General features: G+C 37.3%; 1 protein-coding gene across 1 annotated transcript in view; it reads right to left on the bottom strand.

Moving 5' to 3' along the window:
• Positions 1-19,519, bottom strand: part of pdia5 (protein disulfide isomerase family A, member 5) — a 54,617-nt gene that overhangs the window by 2,386 nt on the left and 32,712 nt on the right. The window contains exons 12-16 of the mRNA XM_058787081.1: positions 17,653-17,723; positions 15,505-15,668; positions 13,651-13,781; positions 7,091-7,161; positions 901-1,035 (exon numbers count right to left, since the gene is read on the bottom strand). Coding sequence (XP_058643064.1) covers positions 901-1,035; positions 7,091-7,161; positions 13,651-13,781; positions 15,505-15,668; positions 17,653-17,723 — 572 coding nt within the window. The remainder of the gene's footprint in view (positions 1-900; positions 1,036-7,090; positions 7,162-13,650; positions 13,782-15,504; positions 15,669-17,652; positions 17,724-19,519) is intronic.

The following is a 19,519-nucleotide window of genomic DNA, read 5'->3' on the forward strand; positions in this document are numbered from 1 at the left end:
ATGTTTAAAATACAAGCAAGAATGTAATTTTTCCTGAATATCCAAAAAATTGGAAATGTTACATTGATTTTATACAACAGTTCAACAAAAAAAATGTAATATTAAATTAACATTTTAAATGTAGCCTACATTTTAAACACAATATTGTCAACATTTTAGTTATATTTTGCAACAAAGTAATAATATTTCCTATGAAATCTGCAATAGAGCTGGTGTGTGTCTCCAAGCAACATAGCCTACAGCAGTGTTCCATTAGTTTAAAAAAAAAAAAAAAACTTTTACATTTTTAAGAATATGAAATATTGAATTCCAAATTATACTAGATCTTTTCCGTCTCTGCTGTTATTTTTTTTTATTTGTCCTAGCTGTACTGTAGTTCATCACATTAAATATGGATGTGTTCTAGCAAAGGTGCAGTCACATTAGATAAGCATGTGAAATTACTTCAGATTCAGGATATGATACAACAGGAAGGTGTAAGTCAGTAATTCTTAATCTTCTGGGCTCCCCACTGTCCAACACAATATTTGAAGGCCCCCAAATAAAAGCTTTTTTTCGGTATTTCTGTCATAATTATTTTGAATTTTAATTTTGAGTTATTATTATATAGAATTATTTTGTTATTTTATATACATTATTAATAATTTATTCATTTAAATACTTTTAAGCCACCCTGCGACCCCCTTGGAAGTTTATTGATGCCCCCTAGTGGGCCCCGGACCCCTGGTTGAGAACCACTTCTCTTAGTTCTTCCATAAAACCCATTTTGCTTGAAAAGTGTGCTTGTGCTTTCTTTTACCTAAAATTACAACTTTGTATGAATGTTATTGTATATGACAGAACATCAGTTTCATGTGTTTCTGTATTAAATACAAATCACTCACATGAAAGAGCACTTACCCCTCTTTCCCCGTTGTATTTCTCACTGAACTTCCCATAGTTGTAATAGTTGAATGTTGGGTAGCCCTCAACTCCCTCCTGTTTACACACCTCATGGTTTTGTCCCTTTGTGCAGTCCACTGCAGCATATGCAATCTGAAAGGAATTAAAGCATAATTATTTTGCAGTTCTGTCATAGATTAAATACCCTTACTTCCCCCAAGAATGCTGTATCAAATAGTATTACAACAGTAATGTGATATATACAGAGCTGTGGTTGCATCTATCAGGACTTTTTGGAAACAAAAGCACACTTCTTTTTCAACAGTAAAAAAGGTTTGTGAGTTGTGCAGGATGTAGTGTGTGGTGAGGAATTATGCTGTCTGATCATGGTTTCATTGTTTACGCTCCTGAGCCCCTTGGAGACCCATTGTGCCGAGTTCCTGGGAGGATTTACTTTCCCTAGAGAAAGCTGTATATTTGAAACACATTTTCAATCAAACAGCCTAACTGCACTGATACGTATTGCATAGTGTGTGGACTGAAATGAACACTGCTTTGAGTTTCTATTGGGCTAATTTACAGAGATGTAAAACACTACTCAATAATCCATAAGACTGCATGGCAGCACATTTGAATCTTCTTGATGACCATTGGCTTGTATATAAACCTAAATCTTCTGATATGGCAAAAAAACAATTAAGAAGGAATGACAGCAACGTATAAAAACTCTGAAGCTGACAGTCAATAGCACCTAAAATCAAACTTCTATGCCCTTTGGAGTAGATATTTTAATGTGTGAAAACGTAACTGTGAAATCTAACAGCACAGCTGCTTTGGCACTGACTGAACCGTTTCGCTCGCTGCACCCCTACGTCCTGAATTTAGCCTGCCGTTTTTCTCTAGGGTAATGAAAAATGAGTAATACATTCCTGTCAAGAAAGGCCATTCAAAGCAGCGTAAGATAAAATAATATAGCAAACACCCCAACATTAAAACAAGAGCAAAGATTTATGCTCAGGATATCTGAGGACGGCAGTTAGCGAAACAAACAAATGAACCATAAATGTCTCTCGACTAAAAAAAAGAGATGCTGTCAAGGCATATTTTAGCCCTGTCAAATGGTATTCAGTGCATTTTATCACTCAAAAGGTGAAAACAAAAAGCCTTCTTTGCATAACTCAATATTTATCTTCATGGCAACCACGTTTGCCGCTATACGAATTAATTCATCTAGTGTAATTGGCATGTAGTATTCTCACTCTAAAGACAAAAACAACTCACATGAAAAGTAATGTTAGGAATCTTGGTGCACCAATCAAACATGATCCTCCAAGATTACAGGGTTTCATTGGAGCTTGACATAAATGTGTCTGTGATTATTCTGTCTTTATATCGACAGGAGAAAATGGAGAGGAAAGGGATTGTTCATTTGGTTGCCGGCCAATTCTAATATCGATCCCCGTGTTGGTGGAATACCCTCTTGGCACTTGACTGATCTTTCTATAACCTCACCAATAAGCAGATGTAAGCAACATAGGACTCATGGAAACTCTGGATTTCGTGCTTACAGAGGGTGGTTTATGAGATGGATGAGGTTAAAAAAAAAAAGTCATTCACAAAGGCACAGAGATCCATCTCAGACAGTAATTATCAACCTCACAGAGAAAGAGCCCAGGTCATTGCGCACAGGAAATGAAACGGCCAGCGAGCTCATGAATATTACAGAACAGAAGTTATTTCCATTTGGTGGTATTAAGTTAAAACAGGTCAACAAAAGAACATCTGAACCAAGACTAGGCTTTAAGCCATTAGCCTCTTTCCACAATTGAAGTATTTTGTATTTAATTGGACTGCATATGTTAGCTTTCACAACAAAACAAAAAAAACAAAAAACTGTTTAATAGTCAAGCAGAAACAACAGAGTGCAAAGAGGCTTTATATTAAGAATTGAAGGAATGAGGTTCTAAGCCCTTTTTCTGCTAGAAGGCCTTTCAAAATGTTTACTAATGCACTGTACATAAAGGAAATGAACACTAATGAGAACAGAGGATGAACAGTGGAACAAGGAGATAATTGGACTCTAAGTGGAACCAGAAACACAAACCCTTGATACCATTAAACAAACCTCCTTGTTTGAGTGTCAGGGTCATATTTATTTGCAAAGTCAACTGACCTTTTTCTGAACTGCACTAGAATTACTTTGATGCATCAATGAATAAAAATTGATGGGCATGTTGGGTAGTCCCAAAAATGCAAAATCTGATTGTTTAGCATATTCAACTCTTTGCAGTCTGAAAAGTGAACTCAATCCAAATTACATCCATATGTGGTTTGAATGAAATTTTTGAGCTACCCTAATCCATATGCCCTGCCATTTTTTTTACTACTACTGCACTGATTTTATATTGGAATTAAGGAAAGGCGACTAATTTTATTCCATTGGAAAAGCCCTCATCCACATTATTTACTAAAATATGGCTTGCATGTCAAAACCCTATCACCCTTTCAATTTCTATTTCTGTGTATTCTTTATCTTTGTATACATTCTAAAAAGTTCATAAATAAATCATAAATAAAAAAATTGGAAATGCATTTCAGTATGAGAGGTGAGACTGGAAGTGTTCTTGGAAGTCCTTGATATCATATGTAACTCATTTTCCCCTCAGCCTTTCTCTATATAGTGAAGTATGGTATTTGCTATGTAGTGAATAATGGATGAGTGAATGAGTGAGAAGTTTCATATACAGGATATGAACTAAGGAATAATTGACAATGGCCTGTTGAATTATTGAAAAATAATGCACACCCGAGGTTGTAATGGAGCCATGCATTATTTTTCAATAATTGAATGGCCCAGAGTCAATCAGTTTCACTTATACCACAGTTACCACACCCCAAGACATCGTTCAGCTTTAAAACGCTTGTGTGGTAAACTAATTTCTTATTCATCTCATCCCAAGCCTATGTTGCGAATTTCAAGATGTCATTTTAGAGCTTGCAAATGTGTGTGAGAGTGTGTGTTTGTACAGTAGCTATGCTTACATAACCCTGTTTTTATGCGCATTTTGAAGTATTGCATCAGAAATGAGTGATGGAAAAGGCTAAATTTGGGAAAAATTTTTTTACACTCGCTCGAGGTGGTTTTTGACTTGTGCAAAAAAAGAGTTAATGTGAATAATGGGAGAAGGAAAAACATTTACCGAATAAATTCCTACACATACAACAATAAAGTCATGTGACTCTGTGTGATGGGAAGGCATAACCTGACTAAGCAGCAGACCAATCTCACTGCACAGCATCTGTTATGGTCATTCTGAGCAAAAATATATGTCGTCAAAATATTTCTGTATAATTGCCTTCTTACAAGACTGCATTTTCATACAGCATGCATCCACCTCCTAAAGCAATGACCATATTTATTGTTTCATCTGCTTGCTCCGAGGCGCAAGTAATTTATTATATATGAAAATTACTGTATTCAGTGGCTCCTCTTACTTTAGTGCCAGTGAAATTTAGAGCCAGTGACGAGTTTGTTCTCTTTGACTCGTTGGACGGAAACTGTGCTTTATTTGCACATTTTTTATGCAATATTCCAATAAGTTAAATTCACAACTTTGGATGGAAACAAAGCAAGTATGTGTGTGCATGCAGAGACAGAAAGAGAGAGAAGAAAAAGAAAAAAAGTGTGCTTTCCATAGATAAACAGGTAATTTTTTTGGGGGAAAAACATGGAAAACCTGTCATTTTTATCCTCTTGTTTGTCATAATTGTTTTCATAATTGTCAGTCTTTGTGGGTTTTGGTTAATTTGCTGGTCGCCAGACCAGGAACCATTTCATAGCTGTACGTTTGCTGGAAAATAATTGCACGCCTTAGAATGTTTGTCAACCAATCTGAATCAAGCATTCAACAGCCCCATGATATAATGATATAATGTGTAAATAATAAAAAGCTTCTGATGCTCATGTGGTCTTATATGCTTCATGAATTCAGTTCCACTGAGAGATGCAATGACTGACAGACAGGAGCAGAGGTTTATGCATGTGGGAAAAATAACTCGCTGTGTATTAAAGGATGCTGTGAAGTGGCTCACTGTTTGGAAAAACCAGCAGATGGAGCTTCATGAACAGAGCTTTTAGTCTTCAGACAAACGGTATCTGTTTTTAATAATATCTTTAAGGGCGTTAGCACAAAATCTAAGACAAAAAAACAAAACTGGCTCCATTTGAATCTTGGCAAAGTGAATTTCCAAATGCCGTCCATCTGAATAACGATTATGCGCAAGTCTAAACTCAAGAGCAATAGGGAAATTGAAGAGGACTGACGTTGTGCCTGATGAATTATAGACATTTGCAAATAACAATTCAACATCACTGTCTTATGGCCGGTGATACATGTCTGCTGTTAAAGAAACCAAAGGAAATGTTTTTACAGGCCTCTGAAGATCCAAAAGAGAGACAGCTACTTTCAAAAGAAGTTTCGGGAGAAAGAGCAAAGATTTAGAGAATGAGGAAATGTTAGTGTGTAGAAGCCTGAGATGGAGTGTTACTCAGAAAGACGAGTCTGAAGTGTGAAAAAAGTGAAAACATCGGCACTCGTCAAAATGAAAGCAATGTTTGAATTTAAAAGTTAAGTCAAGCACACTACAAGATTTAAGCTTATCGGCCTTCGTGTGTTAGGTCTTCACCTAGTCTGCAACAAACTGCCACAGATCACAGCAAACTCGAAACGTGCAGTGAATGTTAGAGGGGAATAACAGACAATAATAATAGACAGAAATAATTATAGACAAAATAATTAATAGACAGAATAACTGACGTCATGAGACATGCAAGAACCAATGACCTCCAAACTTGTGCCATCTGAGAGCTGCATAATGATTTGACCTACCCTTGATGATCTGATGTTGTATGGAATTATCATTTTTCAAAATGCTCTTTTTGTTATAAAATAAGCATAAATAAATAAATGTGACCCTGGACCACAAAACCAGTCTCAAGTCGCTGGGGTATATTTGTAGCAATAGCCAAAAATACACTGTATGGGTCAAAATTATAGATTTTTCTTTTATGCCAAAAATCATTAGAATATTAGGTAAAGATCATATTCCATGAAGATATTTTGTAAATTTACTACTGTAAATATATCAAAACGTCATTTTGATTAGTAATATGCATTGCTAAGAATTTGGAAAACTTTAAAGGTGATTTTCTCAATATTTAGATTTTTTTGCACCCTCAGATTCCAGATTTTCAAATAGTTGTATCTCGGCCAAATATGGTCCGATCCTAACAAACCATACATCAATGGAAAGCTTATTTATTTAGCTTTCAGATGATGTATCAAGACTGATCTTAAGACTGGTTTTGTGGTCCAGGGTCACAAATAAGGGTTAGGAGCGACAATAATAGCTCACACTTTACAATACAGCTTGATTGGTTACCATTTAATTCATATCTATTGCATTAACTACACTGTAAAAAATTACCGTGATTTTAACGGTAAAAAACTACAGTAAAAACCTGTTAAATGGTTAACGGTAAGTTCCTGTAAAATATACAGGGAAAAACCGTAAATTGACATTCCCAGAATTCCTTGCGTTGCATTTCAAATTTTGTTTGAATTTGGTGTTTTTTCTTTAAAATAACTATTTTTCTTATCAGTTATGCTTATTAGGGTTGTATGTTACATCTAATGTTGTTAAATTAATGTATAAGGCATATTTCAGTCTAATGAGTCTCACCATGATGATGTTTAGTGCTTGTGTGAATGACACTGTGCACCTTCTATATATGTTATTATTTAAAAGCTGCTTGTGATGGGCTTTGGTTAATCATGTGACTCTCTCATCACCACCTGCATTTGGTGGTTATCAGTGTATTTCAAAAGGTACAAAACAGATTTCAGTACCTTAATAGGTTGGTATATCAGTTAATGAAATTAAGTTAAAACTGTAAAACCTAAAATGTTGTGACCGTATTTTTTACGGTAGAATTCCGACAACCACAGCTGCCGTTTTTTTTTTTACAGTGTAGTACATAAATGCATATACTGTTAACTAATATACTAATTCTATACACATTTTGAAGGATCATGTGACACTAAAGACTGAAAGTAATGGTTGCTAAAAATTCAGCTTTGCCATCACAGAAATAAATTATATTTTAAAATATATAAAAAGAAATCTCCTTAATGGTGTTGAGCCTCACCTTGCGGTCTTCTTTGAACAGCTCAGCTGCTGTGGTGAAATGGGGTACGGCGTTCTTGCAGTGCGGACACCCTGGGGAAAACAGTAAGATATAAGTATTCATCGAGCTGTCTCACCTTATAATGCCGAGAACAAACAGCAAGAGTTGATATATCCCAGAATACACAAACAGACGAATACAGAGATGAATACTAAAGCAAAAGTACAGAACACAATGATTGAATTCTTTACAAATAAAAAGACAGTACTTCCATGACAATAACTTAAGACAACCAAATACACACGTAATCCATCACTGCTTGCATATAGCAGGTTAAACTGACAGAATTCAACTTTATAGCTCGTCAAAAGTCACTTTATTATTCTCATAGACGGCCCAGCAGGGGCTTTCCTGAGGCAATGTGTGTCTATCAAATTTACTAAAGAACAGGCAAGAGTTTCTACCCTCCTTAGTCATAACTCCTAAACTTTAATTTCCATCATGTTCTTATGAGATGGTTTTGATGCTAAGGGTGTTAGTCTTATAAATTATGCATGGCATTTGGAGTTAAATGTTTCAAATAAACAACTTCCATTGAATAAACAGCTGCCTAAAGCTAAAAACTTGCCAAATGGCATGGCTACACAGCTATGGTACAACCGTCTCATTACTGTGCTGGTTTAGGTTGTCACGCAATCTTGTTTGCACACACTTATGTTACTTTACGTTTTTAAAAACGAAAGTTATTCAAGTGAGTGAGTTCACTTTGGAAACTGGTGACTTTTAAATGGCAGTTAATGACACGGTCATAATTTGCAGGGCAGCAAACAAAGGCCTGTTTGTGTGAGGAACAAGGGGTCTAATTTAAGACGCACGAGGGTCATTATAAATAATGGAGCATAAAGTTGTGTACCTTCCCTTTTGGCTCATGTTGCCATTATATGAGGAAAAGTAAGGCTGGGCAAGCCTCCAAACCCATGCGAGGTCAATGTGAGTCTGTCTCAGTGCCCAGCTAGATATGCTAATCAAGAAGTCAAAGCGTGGGCAGAAGCTGTACTTAAAATAACAGCACATAATCATTTTTCATCATATGCAAGAAGAAATTTGGGGTGCATTTCAATCGTCTTTCTAGTTCAGTTGTTGTTGCCCTGGGAACAATTTCTAGGGCGGTCCAAGTGTCAAAATCATTCCAGTGCACTGAAACGTTTGCTCCCTAGACATTCCCAGAATGCACTGAAGGTGTACTCACTTGACATTGACATCTGACATAAGGGATGTGGCTTGTGTGAACTAAAGCCCTCGAGTCTCCTTGATAACCTCTGATAAGAACATCTTGTTTCAACTATCATGCTCACTCCAGAGAGTTACCACTATTATCAGGGTAGCTAGGTGATATTTAAACCTTCAGTTCTGTACAAATGTGAAGACCTGCCCTATCATTAAGAAGCAAGTTGCTTCACAGCGATGAAAGCTGCCCACTATCACGTTCATCGAATGGTGCCGTTCACCAGAACAAAGCAACACTGATGTAATCATTCAATTCAAAGCTCTGTATAGCTTTGTTTTAAATGGGCACTATTCACACCATCATTTGTGCCCCTAATGAACTGTTTTGATTAACAGTCTTTAATACCCAATACAAAAGCTACGTTTGTCATTTCCGTTTGTATTACACCTAAAAAGAAGCTGTAATTAAAGGATCCAGTGAGAGGTCAGTAGATGGAGTATGACACAATACAGTCTAATGCCAAATAATTACAGCATTGTTCATTGAGTTCATTGAGTACATGCTGCAATTATGTTACAAGCCTCAGTTATGATAACAAAAAAGGGCATATTAATACGAAATTATGTTCTCAAATGTGTGCACAACCAAGTGGTGCTGCACAGACCGAAAAAATCCAATGAGCGATACAAATTTTAGCACAAGTCAAGTCAGCTATTATTTATAGGGGGAAAAACATATCCAGATAAATTTTTATGCCAAAATTCAAAAATACATAAACTGAAAAATACATAATTAAATGGATTACATACTTAATTCGTATATACTAAAATAAATAACACACAGAAAATGGGACCATTATATGTATATATTTTTTTACATTGTAACATTATTTTTATGAGAAATTAAGTACATTTTCCCATCAGTTTTCATTACTGCAATGCATCTGGATATATTTTAACAAGTATAGGAGTTAGTACGGCCAAGTACACTCCAAAATATTGTTTTATGTCATTTTAGTGCAAACTTTACTCAACGAGCAGCAGAGAACGTGCATCAAATTACAAGATCAGTCTCCCTGTCTATTCCTATGATCCTGAGATTTGTTTACACACAAACGCAAGCACATAGCAACACTATAATTCTTGACAACATGTCAACAAACAACATGAAGGAAGAAAAAGGAGAAAATGAGCCGAATGCCAATAAGATGAGACCGTGTTGGGGGAGACGTGGGCAGCAGTTTGATGTTTTGTTTTTGGCTCCTGCTTCCCACTGTCTAGCCCTCATCTTGCAGTTTCATTGGCTGTTGCTCATCGCTGCTCTCTTGCTAGTGACAATGCGCAGACCTGACGACTGGTTGGCCAGATTTCAAAACAGTTTGAAATATATTGTAGCATCTGTGCAAATTGGAAGAGTATCACAACGAGTTGGCTACTATCTGGGGCTGTTTGTCGCAGATGTACAATATACAAGAGAAACAAGCTTCAGTCTTGTCATATGAACTTAAAAAAATAATCTATCTATCTATCTATCTATCTATCTATCTATCTATCTATACCATACATATAAAAATATCGACACCCTTGCAATTCTGTCAAAAAATGCAACACTTCTCAGGAAATTGTTCCAATTGCAAATGTTTTGGTATTCACGTGCTTATTGTTTTTGTTTGCACTGCAACAACACAAATAAACAGAGAATAAAAGTCAAACTTAATAAAATTTCACACAGAACTCAAAAATGGACTGGACAAAATTATTGGCACCTTGTCAAAATTGTAGGAAATAATTGCTTTTCAAGCATGTGATGCTACTGTAATTTGTATTTAGACACCTGTGGCAAGTAACAGGTGTGGGCAATATGGTAATCACACTTGCAACCAGTTAAAATGGAGAAACGTTGACTCAACCTTTGTGCTGTGTGTCACACTGAGCATGGAGAAAAGAAGTGTAAAGAGTTGTCTGTCCATGTTTTTCCACAATTTTTTCTCTCAAATACACAATCTCAAGGCTACAAGTCCATCTCCAGAGATCTTAATATTCCTGTGTCCACTGTGCGCAATATCATCAAGAGGTTTACAGCCCATGGCACTGTAGCTAACCTCCCTGGACGTGGACGGAAGAGCAAAATTAATGAAAAATTACAACGAAGGATTGTTCGAATAGTGGATAAAGAACCCTGATTAACTTCCAAACAAATTCAACCTGATCTGCAGACACAGGGTACAACAGTGTCAGCTCACACTATCCGTCACCGTCTGAATGAAAAGGGACGCCATGGTAGGAGACACAGGAGGACACCACTGCTGACACAAAGGCATAAAAATGCAAGACTGGAGTTTGCCAAAACGTATGTGACAAAACCACAATCCCTCTGGGAGAACGTACTGTGGACAGATGAGACAAAAGTAGAGCTTTTTGGTAAAGGACATCATGGCACTGTTTACTGAAAAATAAATGAGGCCTTCAAAGAAAAGAACACAGTCCCTACAGTCAAACATGGTGGAGGTTCAAAGATGTTTTGGGGTTGCTTTGCTGCTTCTGGCACTGGATGCCTTGACTGTGTGAACGGTATCATGAAATCTGATGATTACCAAAGAATTTTGGGGGCACAACGTAGTGGCCAATGTCAGAAAGCTGCGTCTCCACCAGAGGTCATGGGTCTTCCAGCAGGACAATGACCCGAAACACACTTCAAAAAGCACTCAGAAATGGTTACAAACAAAGCGCTGGAGAGTTCTGAAATGGCCAGCAATGAGTCCAGATCTGAATCCCATAGAACACCTGTGGAGAGATCTCAAAACAGCAGTTGGGTGAAGGCATCCTTCAAATCCGAATGACCTGGAGCAGTTTTCAAAAGAGGAGTGGTCCAAAATTCCAGTAGAGAGGTGTAAGAAACTCATTCATGATTACAGGAAGCGATTGATTTCAGTTATTTTATCCAAAGGGGGTGCTACCAAATATTAAGTTAAGGGTGCCAATCATTTTGTCCAGTGCATTTTTTGAGTTCTGTGTGGAATTATATCAGATTTGACTTTTCTTCTCTGTTTTTTTGTGTTGTTCCAATGCAAACAAAAGAAAAAAAAACATGCGAGTACCAAAACATTTGCAACTGCAACAATTTTCTGAGAGAAGGGTTGCATTTTCTGACAGAATTGCAAGGGTGCTGATATTTTTGGCCATGACTGTATATGTACAGTGAGGAAAATAAGTATTTGAACACCCTGCTATTTTGCAAGTTCTCCCACTTAGAAATCATGGAGGGGTCTGAAATTGTCATCGTAGGTGCATGTCCACTGTGAGAGACATAATCTAAAAAAAAAATCCAGAAATCACAATGTATGATTTTTTAACTATTTATTTGTATGATACAGCTGCAAATAAGTATTTGAACACCTGTCTATCAGCTAGAATTCTGACCCTCAAAGACCTGTTAGTCTGCCTTTAAAATGTCCACCTCCACTCCATTTATTATCCTAAATTAGATGCACTTGTTTGAGGTCGTTAGCTGCATAAAGACACCTGTCCACCCCATACAATCAGTAAGAATCCAACTACTAACATGGCCAAGACCAAAGAGCTGTCCAAAGACACTAGAGACAAAATTGTACACCTCCACAAGGCTGGAAAGGGCTACGGGGAAATTGCCAAGCAGCTTGGTGAAAAAAGGTCCACTGTTGGAGCAATCATTAGAAAATGGAAGAAGCTAAACATGACTGTCAATCTCCCTCGGACTGGGGCTCCATGCAAGATCTCACCTCGTGGGGTGATCCTAAGAAAGGTGAGAAATCAGCCCAGAACTACAGGAGGAGCTGGTCAATGACCTGAAAAGAGCTGGGACCACCGTTTCCAAGGTTACTGTTGGTAATACACTAAGGCGTCATGGTTTGAAATCATGCATGGCACGGAAGGTTCCCCTGCTTAAACCAGCACATGTCCAGGCCCGACTTAAGTTTGCCAATGACCATTTGGATGATCCAGAGGAGTCATGGGAGAAAGTCATGTGGTCAGATGAGACCAAAATAGAACTTTTGGTCATAATTCCACTAAACGTGTTTGGAGGAAGAAGAACCATCCCAAGAACACCATCCCTACTGTGAAGCATGGGGTGGTAGCATCATCTTTGGGGTGTTTTTCTGCACATGGGACAGGGCGACTGCACTGTATTAAGGAGAGGATGACCGGGGCCATGTATTGCGAGATTTTGGGGAACAACCTCCTTCCCTCAGTTAGAGCATTGAAGATGGGTCGAGGCTGGGTCTTCCAACATGACAATGACCCGAAGCACACAGCCAGGATAACCAAGGAGTGGCTCTGTAAGAAGCATATCAAGGTTCTGGCGTGGCCTAGCCAGTCTCAGACCTAAACCCAATAGAGAATCTTTGGAGGAGCTCAAACTCCGTGTTTCTCAGCGACAGGCCAGAAACCTGACTGATCTAGAGAAGATCTGTGTGGAGGTGGGCCAAAATCCCTCCTGCAGTGTGTGCAAACCTGGTGAAAAACTACAGGAAACGTTTGACCGCTGTAATTGCAAACAAAGGCTACTGTACCAAATATTTACATTGATTTTCTCAGGTGTTCAAATACTTATTTGCAGCTGTATCATACAAATAAATAGTTAAAAAATCATACATTGCGATTTCTGGATTTTTTTTTTTTAGATTATGTCTCTCACAGTGGACATGCACCTACGATGACAATTTCAGACTCCTCCATGATTTCTAAGTGGGAGAACTTGCAAAATTGCAGGGTGTTCAAATACTTATTTTCCTCACTGTATGTCAAGGCAGTGCAAAATTCTTAACCATCTTGGTTGTTTGTCGTTCTTTTTCTTGCCATTGTCACTTTTGTCTTGCTTATTGATGGGTTTGTGTAAGACACTATTTTTTGTAAAACAAATTCTTTATGGAAGAATATGTAATATGTAAAAAGGACTATACAACTCAGATGAATTATAATGAATTGCATTAAACGGTGTTTGTCTTCACAAATAATAACAGAGGAAGAAGAGATACACAAGTAATTAATCTCCCTTTGCTTCCTCGAGCCTAAACATTTAAAATGGTTTTTACCATATCAGAAACATACATCATATTTAACCGTTATGACCTATTGTAAATATTTTAAATATGGTAATAGCTATATGCAGGAAGCTATGGTGCCATTTGGCAGATGTTACGCCACCTGCACATTTCAGTGCTCCATATAATTGCAATCACACATCATGCTTTAGGAGAATGCAACAGAATTCTGATTCATTTTCCTGTAACGCTAAAAGGTTTATGAAAAGCCTGGATATGTGCTTTGAGACCGAAGCTACAGCTGCATTATTTCTGAAAGAACAGAAGGCTTACATGGAGCATAGAACATGACCAAGGCGTGTTTCTTCTTTTTCAGAAATTCCCTGAAATCTTCGGCTCCCAGGTGGCTCACGCTGGACGGCATCTCATCCCACGACTTCTCTGGAGGAGGTGGGGCCTGGGGGCTGAGAGAAGCAGAGAGAAAGAGCCTGTGATTAAATAGGTAAGCTGTTAGGCTGACATCTCAGAAACTGTAACACTCACAGCCAAGTTAGGTCACTGTGTAATAACTGTGAAAATTTTTATAATCACTTTAATATACTGAATAAAATACCGATGTAATTAGTATGCATAATATGTAATTTTTTTTTTTTTTATTAGTTATTAATTAGACTTACACCCATGAGTTCAGAGAAATTAACGGCTGCCAAAATAGCCAGAATTTCATTTAATCATTTATCAATTTCTTTGTGTTCAGCCTCGGTTCAGCCTTTTTTTTCTTTTTTTTTTAACTAAATCATACTGACCCCAAACATCTCAATGATAGTGTATAAATATGGTTTGACATTTTGTTACTGCAATGCTAATGCTTTTTGAGGCCACTATATATGCATATCACACAATAAACAATTTCAAACATGACTGCACCTCAGGACTAAACAAAACCCAAACTTGGGCTCTCGTGACTTCCCATGTCCCAAGGTATTATCATATTGCATGACTACAAGTCTGCAGTATTTGCCATGAGTCTGACAACACGCTTGGTTTTGCTGTTCTGGGACCTGTGAGATGGCACTTAAACTCATAGCTGATGCACGCACAGAAGGACTGATCCAGGATCAAAGCAAGGGCAAGCGCTTCCACTGAGAGGTCAGTTTAGCAGTGATTGATTGTAGTCAAGCTCTGTTGAACACAACCCAAAGAGTCAAGGGAGACAGCAGTGTAAAAGTAAATTCTCAAGCTCCCAGCCCACACGCAGGTCGCTCTTTAGAATCAGTCAGTGTGTGTTTTTCGAGAGCATGTTCCTATTGACTGAACCCCTGTCATTTATGTGGCCCTCTTAGTGTGAAGTTCGGTAATGCGTGAAAAAACATCTCCAGGTCAAATGTATGTGGCCCTTTCAAACAATTCTGCAGTCTCGCTTCTTTTTCCAGAAGTCTAACACTACTTCTAACTAGGTGACATTCAGTTACCACTTTAACATAAAAACAAAACCACAAAGTGGGCACTTGGACACATTTTTAGTATTTATAATGGACCTTCCTGACTATTTATAGCGTTAAGAGACTGCAAAGGGGAAGAGCAGCACAACAAAAAGCAATTTCTGCCTCACCTGTACCTGACCTTAGCTGAGCACTGCATCCACTTCCATCAGAAATAAATATTACAAAGTGTGAAGAAATAAATTAAAGCAAAAACAAGTATTTGCCCATGTAGACCTCCATCCACCTACATAAACAACTACATCCAGTCAAAAACAGCAATTGTGTTTTATCTGTTTTGTACATTAATGTCTCTGCAGAGATGCATTGCAGAAACAGCATATTTTCAAGGCCTTTTTTTTACACTTCTATAGGGACAGTAGAGAAAGAGGGCAGAATACAATAATAATAAATTAATATTATAATAAAAATAAAAGTATTATAATGAAATATTAACAATAAATTATTACTATTACTACTACTACTATTAGTACTATTATAAATTGATCAAACTATTCATATGCCTGGCATAACCATAATTTAAATGCAAAATACTGATATAATACTAAAACAATAAAAAATATTTAAAAAAACCTACTAATAACAGCATCTCTCTTGTTGCAACAACTTACTGAATTAATATAGATATAATTTAATTTCTCATGCTGGTGGTCAGTAAATCACAGAACAGCAGAGTTAAACTCACTTCTGCAGCCACTCGATGATCTTGTCTTTGCTCCGTAGTTGAGGAAGTGTGTACTTCTCCTCCCCCTTTTCAAAGTACTTCACTGTTGGGAAGCCTGAGATTTTGAACCTCTCTCCGATGGACTTGTGAATGGTGGCATCCACGGCTGCCAATACACCTGGGCTCTGAAACAAGACAGAAAAGCACTTTCAGCTTAAAAACGCACCATACTGTATGTTATCTGACAGTTAATAGGTCAGATTCACCTAGAATGTGCAAACAGATCCTAAATGTTGGGCACTGTTAGTCTATTTGTTAAACTCTGTGCAAACTGCTCTTTTTCAAAAGGATCAATGTGATTGAGGTGCCAAGCTAATTGGAGGCGCTCATTTTTAACCCAAATCACTCTTTAAAAACTTTCCAGCAATTATGGAACTCATTAGGTTTCAAATGTCTATTCATGACTTAATTAAAATCATGAGGCAATTTGAGAACAGAGCAAGTTGCCTTTTTAATATTGATTGTGTTCTGTGGTTGAAGGGACCTCCTGTAGGTGGAGTAGATGAGATGCATATTTATTCAACGATTTCTGAATCTCAGGAAAGGAGATTGAGGATATAGGAATCAGTTCCTTTAAATTCATGTTCAAACCTTAGATTTTAAAACAGAATATGTCTATCTCTTTATCTAACTGGTTTAAATTAGGAATGTTAAAGTTAACCTGTTAATTAATGTGATTTTAAAAACAAAACCAAAAAACTATTTACATTGTGCATTTAGATTGTTTGAGAAATATATCTTTATACACAAAGAGCACTGTTGCAAAGAAACAAACACTTTGAGTGTCATCCACACAAATTATATTTAGACAAAGGCCTATTATTTAGACAGATTTATGACATCCCTGTTTCAAATGCAATCAATTTGTTGTTGAAGTTCTGGAGACAACAGGCAAGCTTTTTTGATGAAATGACAGCACAATTTGGCACAGCTTTGTTTCCACCATTATAAAGCTGCGAAATAGACTGTCATTATGAATGTTTCCTCAGCTTAAACTCAATTAACTCCCTCTATTTGCACACAACTGTCAGTGGGATACCTTATATTTATGATGAGAGTCTCGGTCATTATCACAAACAAAGGATTTGTGTTCGAGTTTAGGCACCAACCCTGCAGGGGCCAAATAATCTATGGACAGCTATCAGAGCTGTGAGCCAATTAGAAGTGTATGCAAACCAAACCACTTGACAACAAATACACAAACACATCTCATTAAAGTAACGGCACCGCATTTCAACAACACACTTGAGAGATAAGCATGGCCGCTTGAACTTCTCCGCCATCCACTTACAAAATGTCATATTCGTAACTCCCGTCTTATATTCACATTTAAACATCCTTATTCCAAAGTCTCCATGAGATGCAAATTGAAAATGCTTTTAAAAAATCTCAACACGTGGACTCTCTTTTTAAACCGTGTGTAGGGCCGTGAGCGCAAGGAATGAGAAAAATAAATGACTTCAGCTCTCTCGGGGGAGAAGATGTGAGGACTAGAGCATGCATTAGATAATGCATAACGTGTCATTATTGAATTCTGGGAAGAGCATCACTCCGAGTAGCTCCAAGCTGACGGCTAGAGGGACGGCACAGAGGAAAAGGAAAATGGGATAAATACTCCAACTATAAGGCTCTCGTGACTGCAATTGGCCTGCAACTATGGACGAGAGAACAGAGCCAGCACTGCGGACACACCCGGAAAATGAGAAACACACCACTCGCACAACATGGCCAGAGATGTTTGTGAACTGTATGCGTCTCATGTAATAAGTTTAAAGCCTAAAAAAATTACCATGTCATGCAAGGATGGAAATGTTGAATCGGAGGTTGAAAGAGTCAAACATTTTCGGATTTGCCGCAGGGTGATATCAAATTGTCTAGGATGATGGAAAATTACAGTTGGCTTATTTTAATCAAGTCAATTGGACACAGACTTTTTACGAGGAATGCCTCAAAGCGACAATTACACAACTAGAACCATTTCATTAAGTACACAGGTGTTCTGTTGCCTCCATGTTGTCTTTTGCAAAGTCCGTTTCAATTTTATGACAAGCAAATATATGAGCATTATCCATTCCCTATATGTCAAAGAATTAGAATGAAGGAACTCACATCTGGCTCTTTATTGAGGATTTCAGCAGCTTCATCATACTCTGGCTTCATCTTCTTACAGTGGCCACACCCTAAAAACCATCACAATGAAGAAAATTAGAATGTGATTCATTTTACCATCATAAATCTGAAAAAATAATTGGGGGAAAAAGAAAAGAGAAAAAGTGTGAAAATGTTTTGACAAAATGTTTACAGTAGTGCTTTGAAGTTGATGTGAACTTAAGATAATGAAATCTGATTAACTCTCATTAATAATATAAATAATATTTAAAATAAAAAATAATGTAATAATATTTCCCAATTATTTCCCCATTAATGTAATAATATTTCCCAATTATGTTTATATTTTTAATAATATACATGCAGCTGTGGTGAACACACAATTTTTTTTTTTTTTTAATCTTTCCAAACCCAAACTTTTGAATGGTAGTTAGCCAAAGGTGGTTAAAATGGCTGGCCTGGTTTGAGAATTTTAAAAGGGGTTTTGGGTACTTGAACTGCTAAACACTAACTTGACCAGGTTGAGAGGTCAGCAAGACTAGCCAAACCAGCATAAAACAGCAAACCCTCTTAGGCCAGTTTAAGTTTTTTCTCAACAGGGTTGTCAAGCATAATTGACATAGCACAAAAACAACAACTAGATATCCATAAAAGACTACAACGTGTCAATCATAATCACAAACAGCACTCATCTGGAAAGAAATTATACTTCCACTAAAGAGATCCCTTTCCAATTCCCCACCTGTTACATAATCATAAAAGCCTTTTCAGTAATCATAAGCCAGAACTCACTTAGTCAAGCCTGGATTTAATATGCATTTATTTACACTATGGGAATATGAACAAATCACGTCACTGGTTCATAAATTGTTTGCATTTTTGCTAAGAACCATGCACAAGAGTTTATTACTGTATTATTATTAAGGGTGATTCAAAATCAGGTCACATGAAATTGCACACTGAGGGGGCGAGCATCAGCATGCATTTTGTCTAGTTAATCTGATGCAGGTAAAGCATCATTTTTTTTCTTGACAAACTCAAGAGTGTGCATTGAGAGGCCTAGCTGATGTTGTCATTGGCATTATGATAGCTGAGTGCATGTGAAGCGATGTTTGTGTGTAAACAAGGATATTGCATTTGACCTTGTTGATGAGAATGTAAACAAGCCACCGGTACCTTGACAGTGTATTAATGTGGAGAGAGAGCATGTGCACATATGCTCAGTGGTGGGTTGGTAGGAGACACCCTGTGCCGTACAGGAAATGAATATGTTCTATCAGAGGTGTTTGATCAAAAATGTATGAAAGCTGAGAGCCATCTTCCTTCAATCACTAAAAAAGCAACCTCCCAAGAAATTGAAATACTACCAACCATACTCGTATCAGCAAATCGGTGTCATGCAGAAACATTTGAGAATACAATTGATAGACAAAAACATCAACAGCACACAAGTGCAATTCAACCAAAATAAAGAGAAGCTTTTTTTGTCTCTCTCTCTGACCTCTTCAGTGGTTCAAATTAGACTTCACTCGACAAGGTAATTGTAGTACCATATATAAACCATTGTACAGTACATTGCATATTTGACAGTAGGCTATATGGATCATTGAGGACCATGGTAGACTGTATATGAATGTCTTCAGTATACTCCAATGTACTTCAAGGAGTACTACTAGTTCTGCCTTTGTACGCGTGCAAAGAATAATAATGTCATCATAATAACATGCCCAAAACATTGAAATATAGCAGGGGTTCCAAAACACGTTCCTGGAGCCTCCCCAACACTGCACATTTTGCATGTCTCCTTTATCAATCACACCTGATTCAACTCATCAGCTCATTAGTAGAAACTCAAAGACCTGAAATG

Source organism: Onychostoma macrolepis, chromosome 09 (genome assembly GCF_012432095.1).
Source record: "Onychostoma macrolepis isolate SWU-2019 chromosome 09, ASM1243209v1, whole genome shotgun sequence".
Taxonomy (NCBI): Eukaryota; Metazoa; Chordata; class Actinopteri; order Cypriniformes; family Cyprinidae; genus Onychostoma; species Onychostoma macrolepis.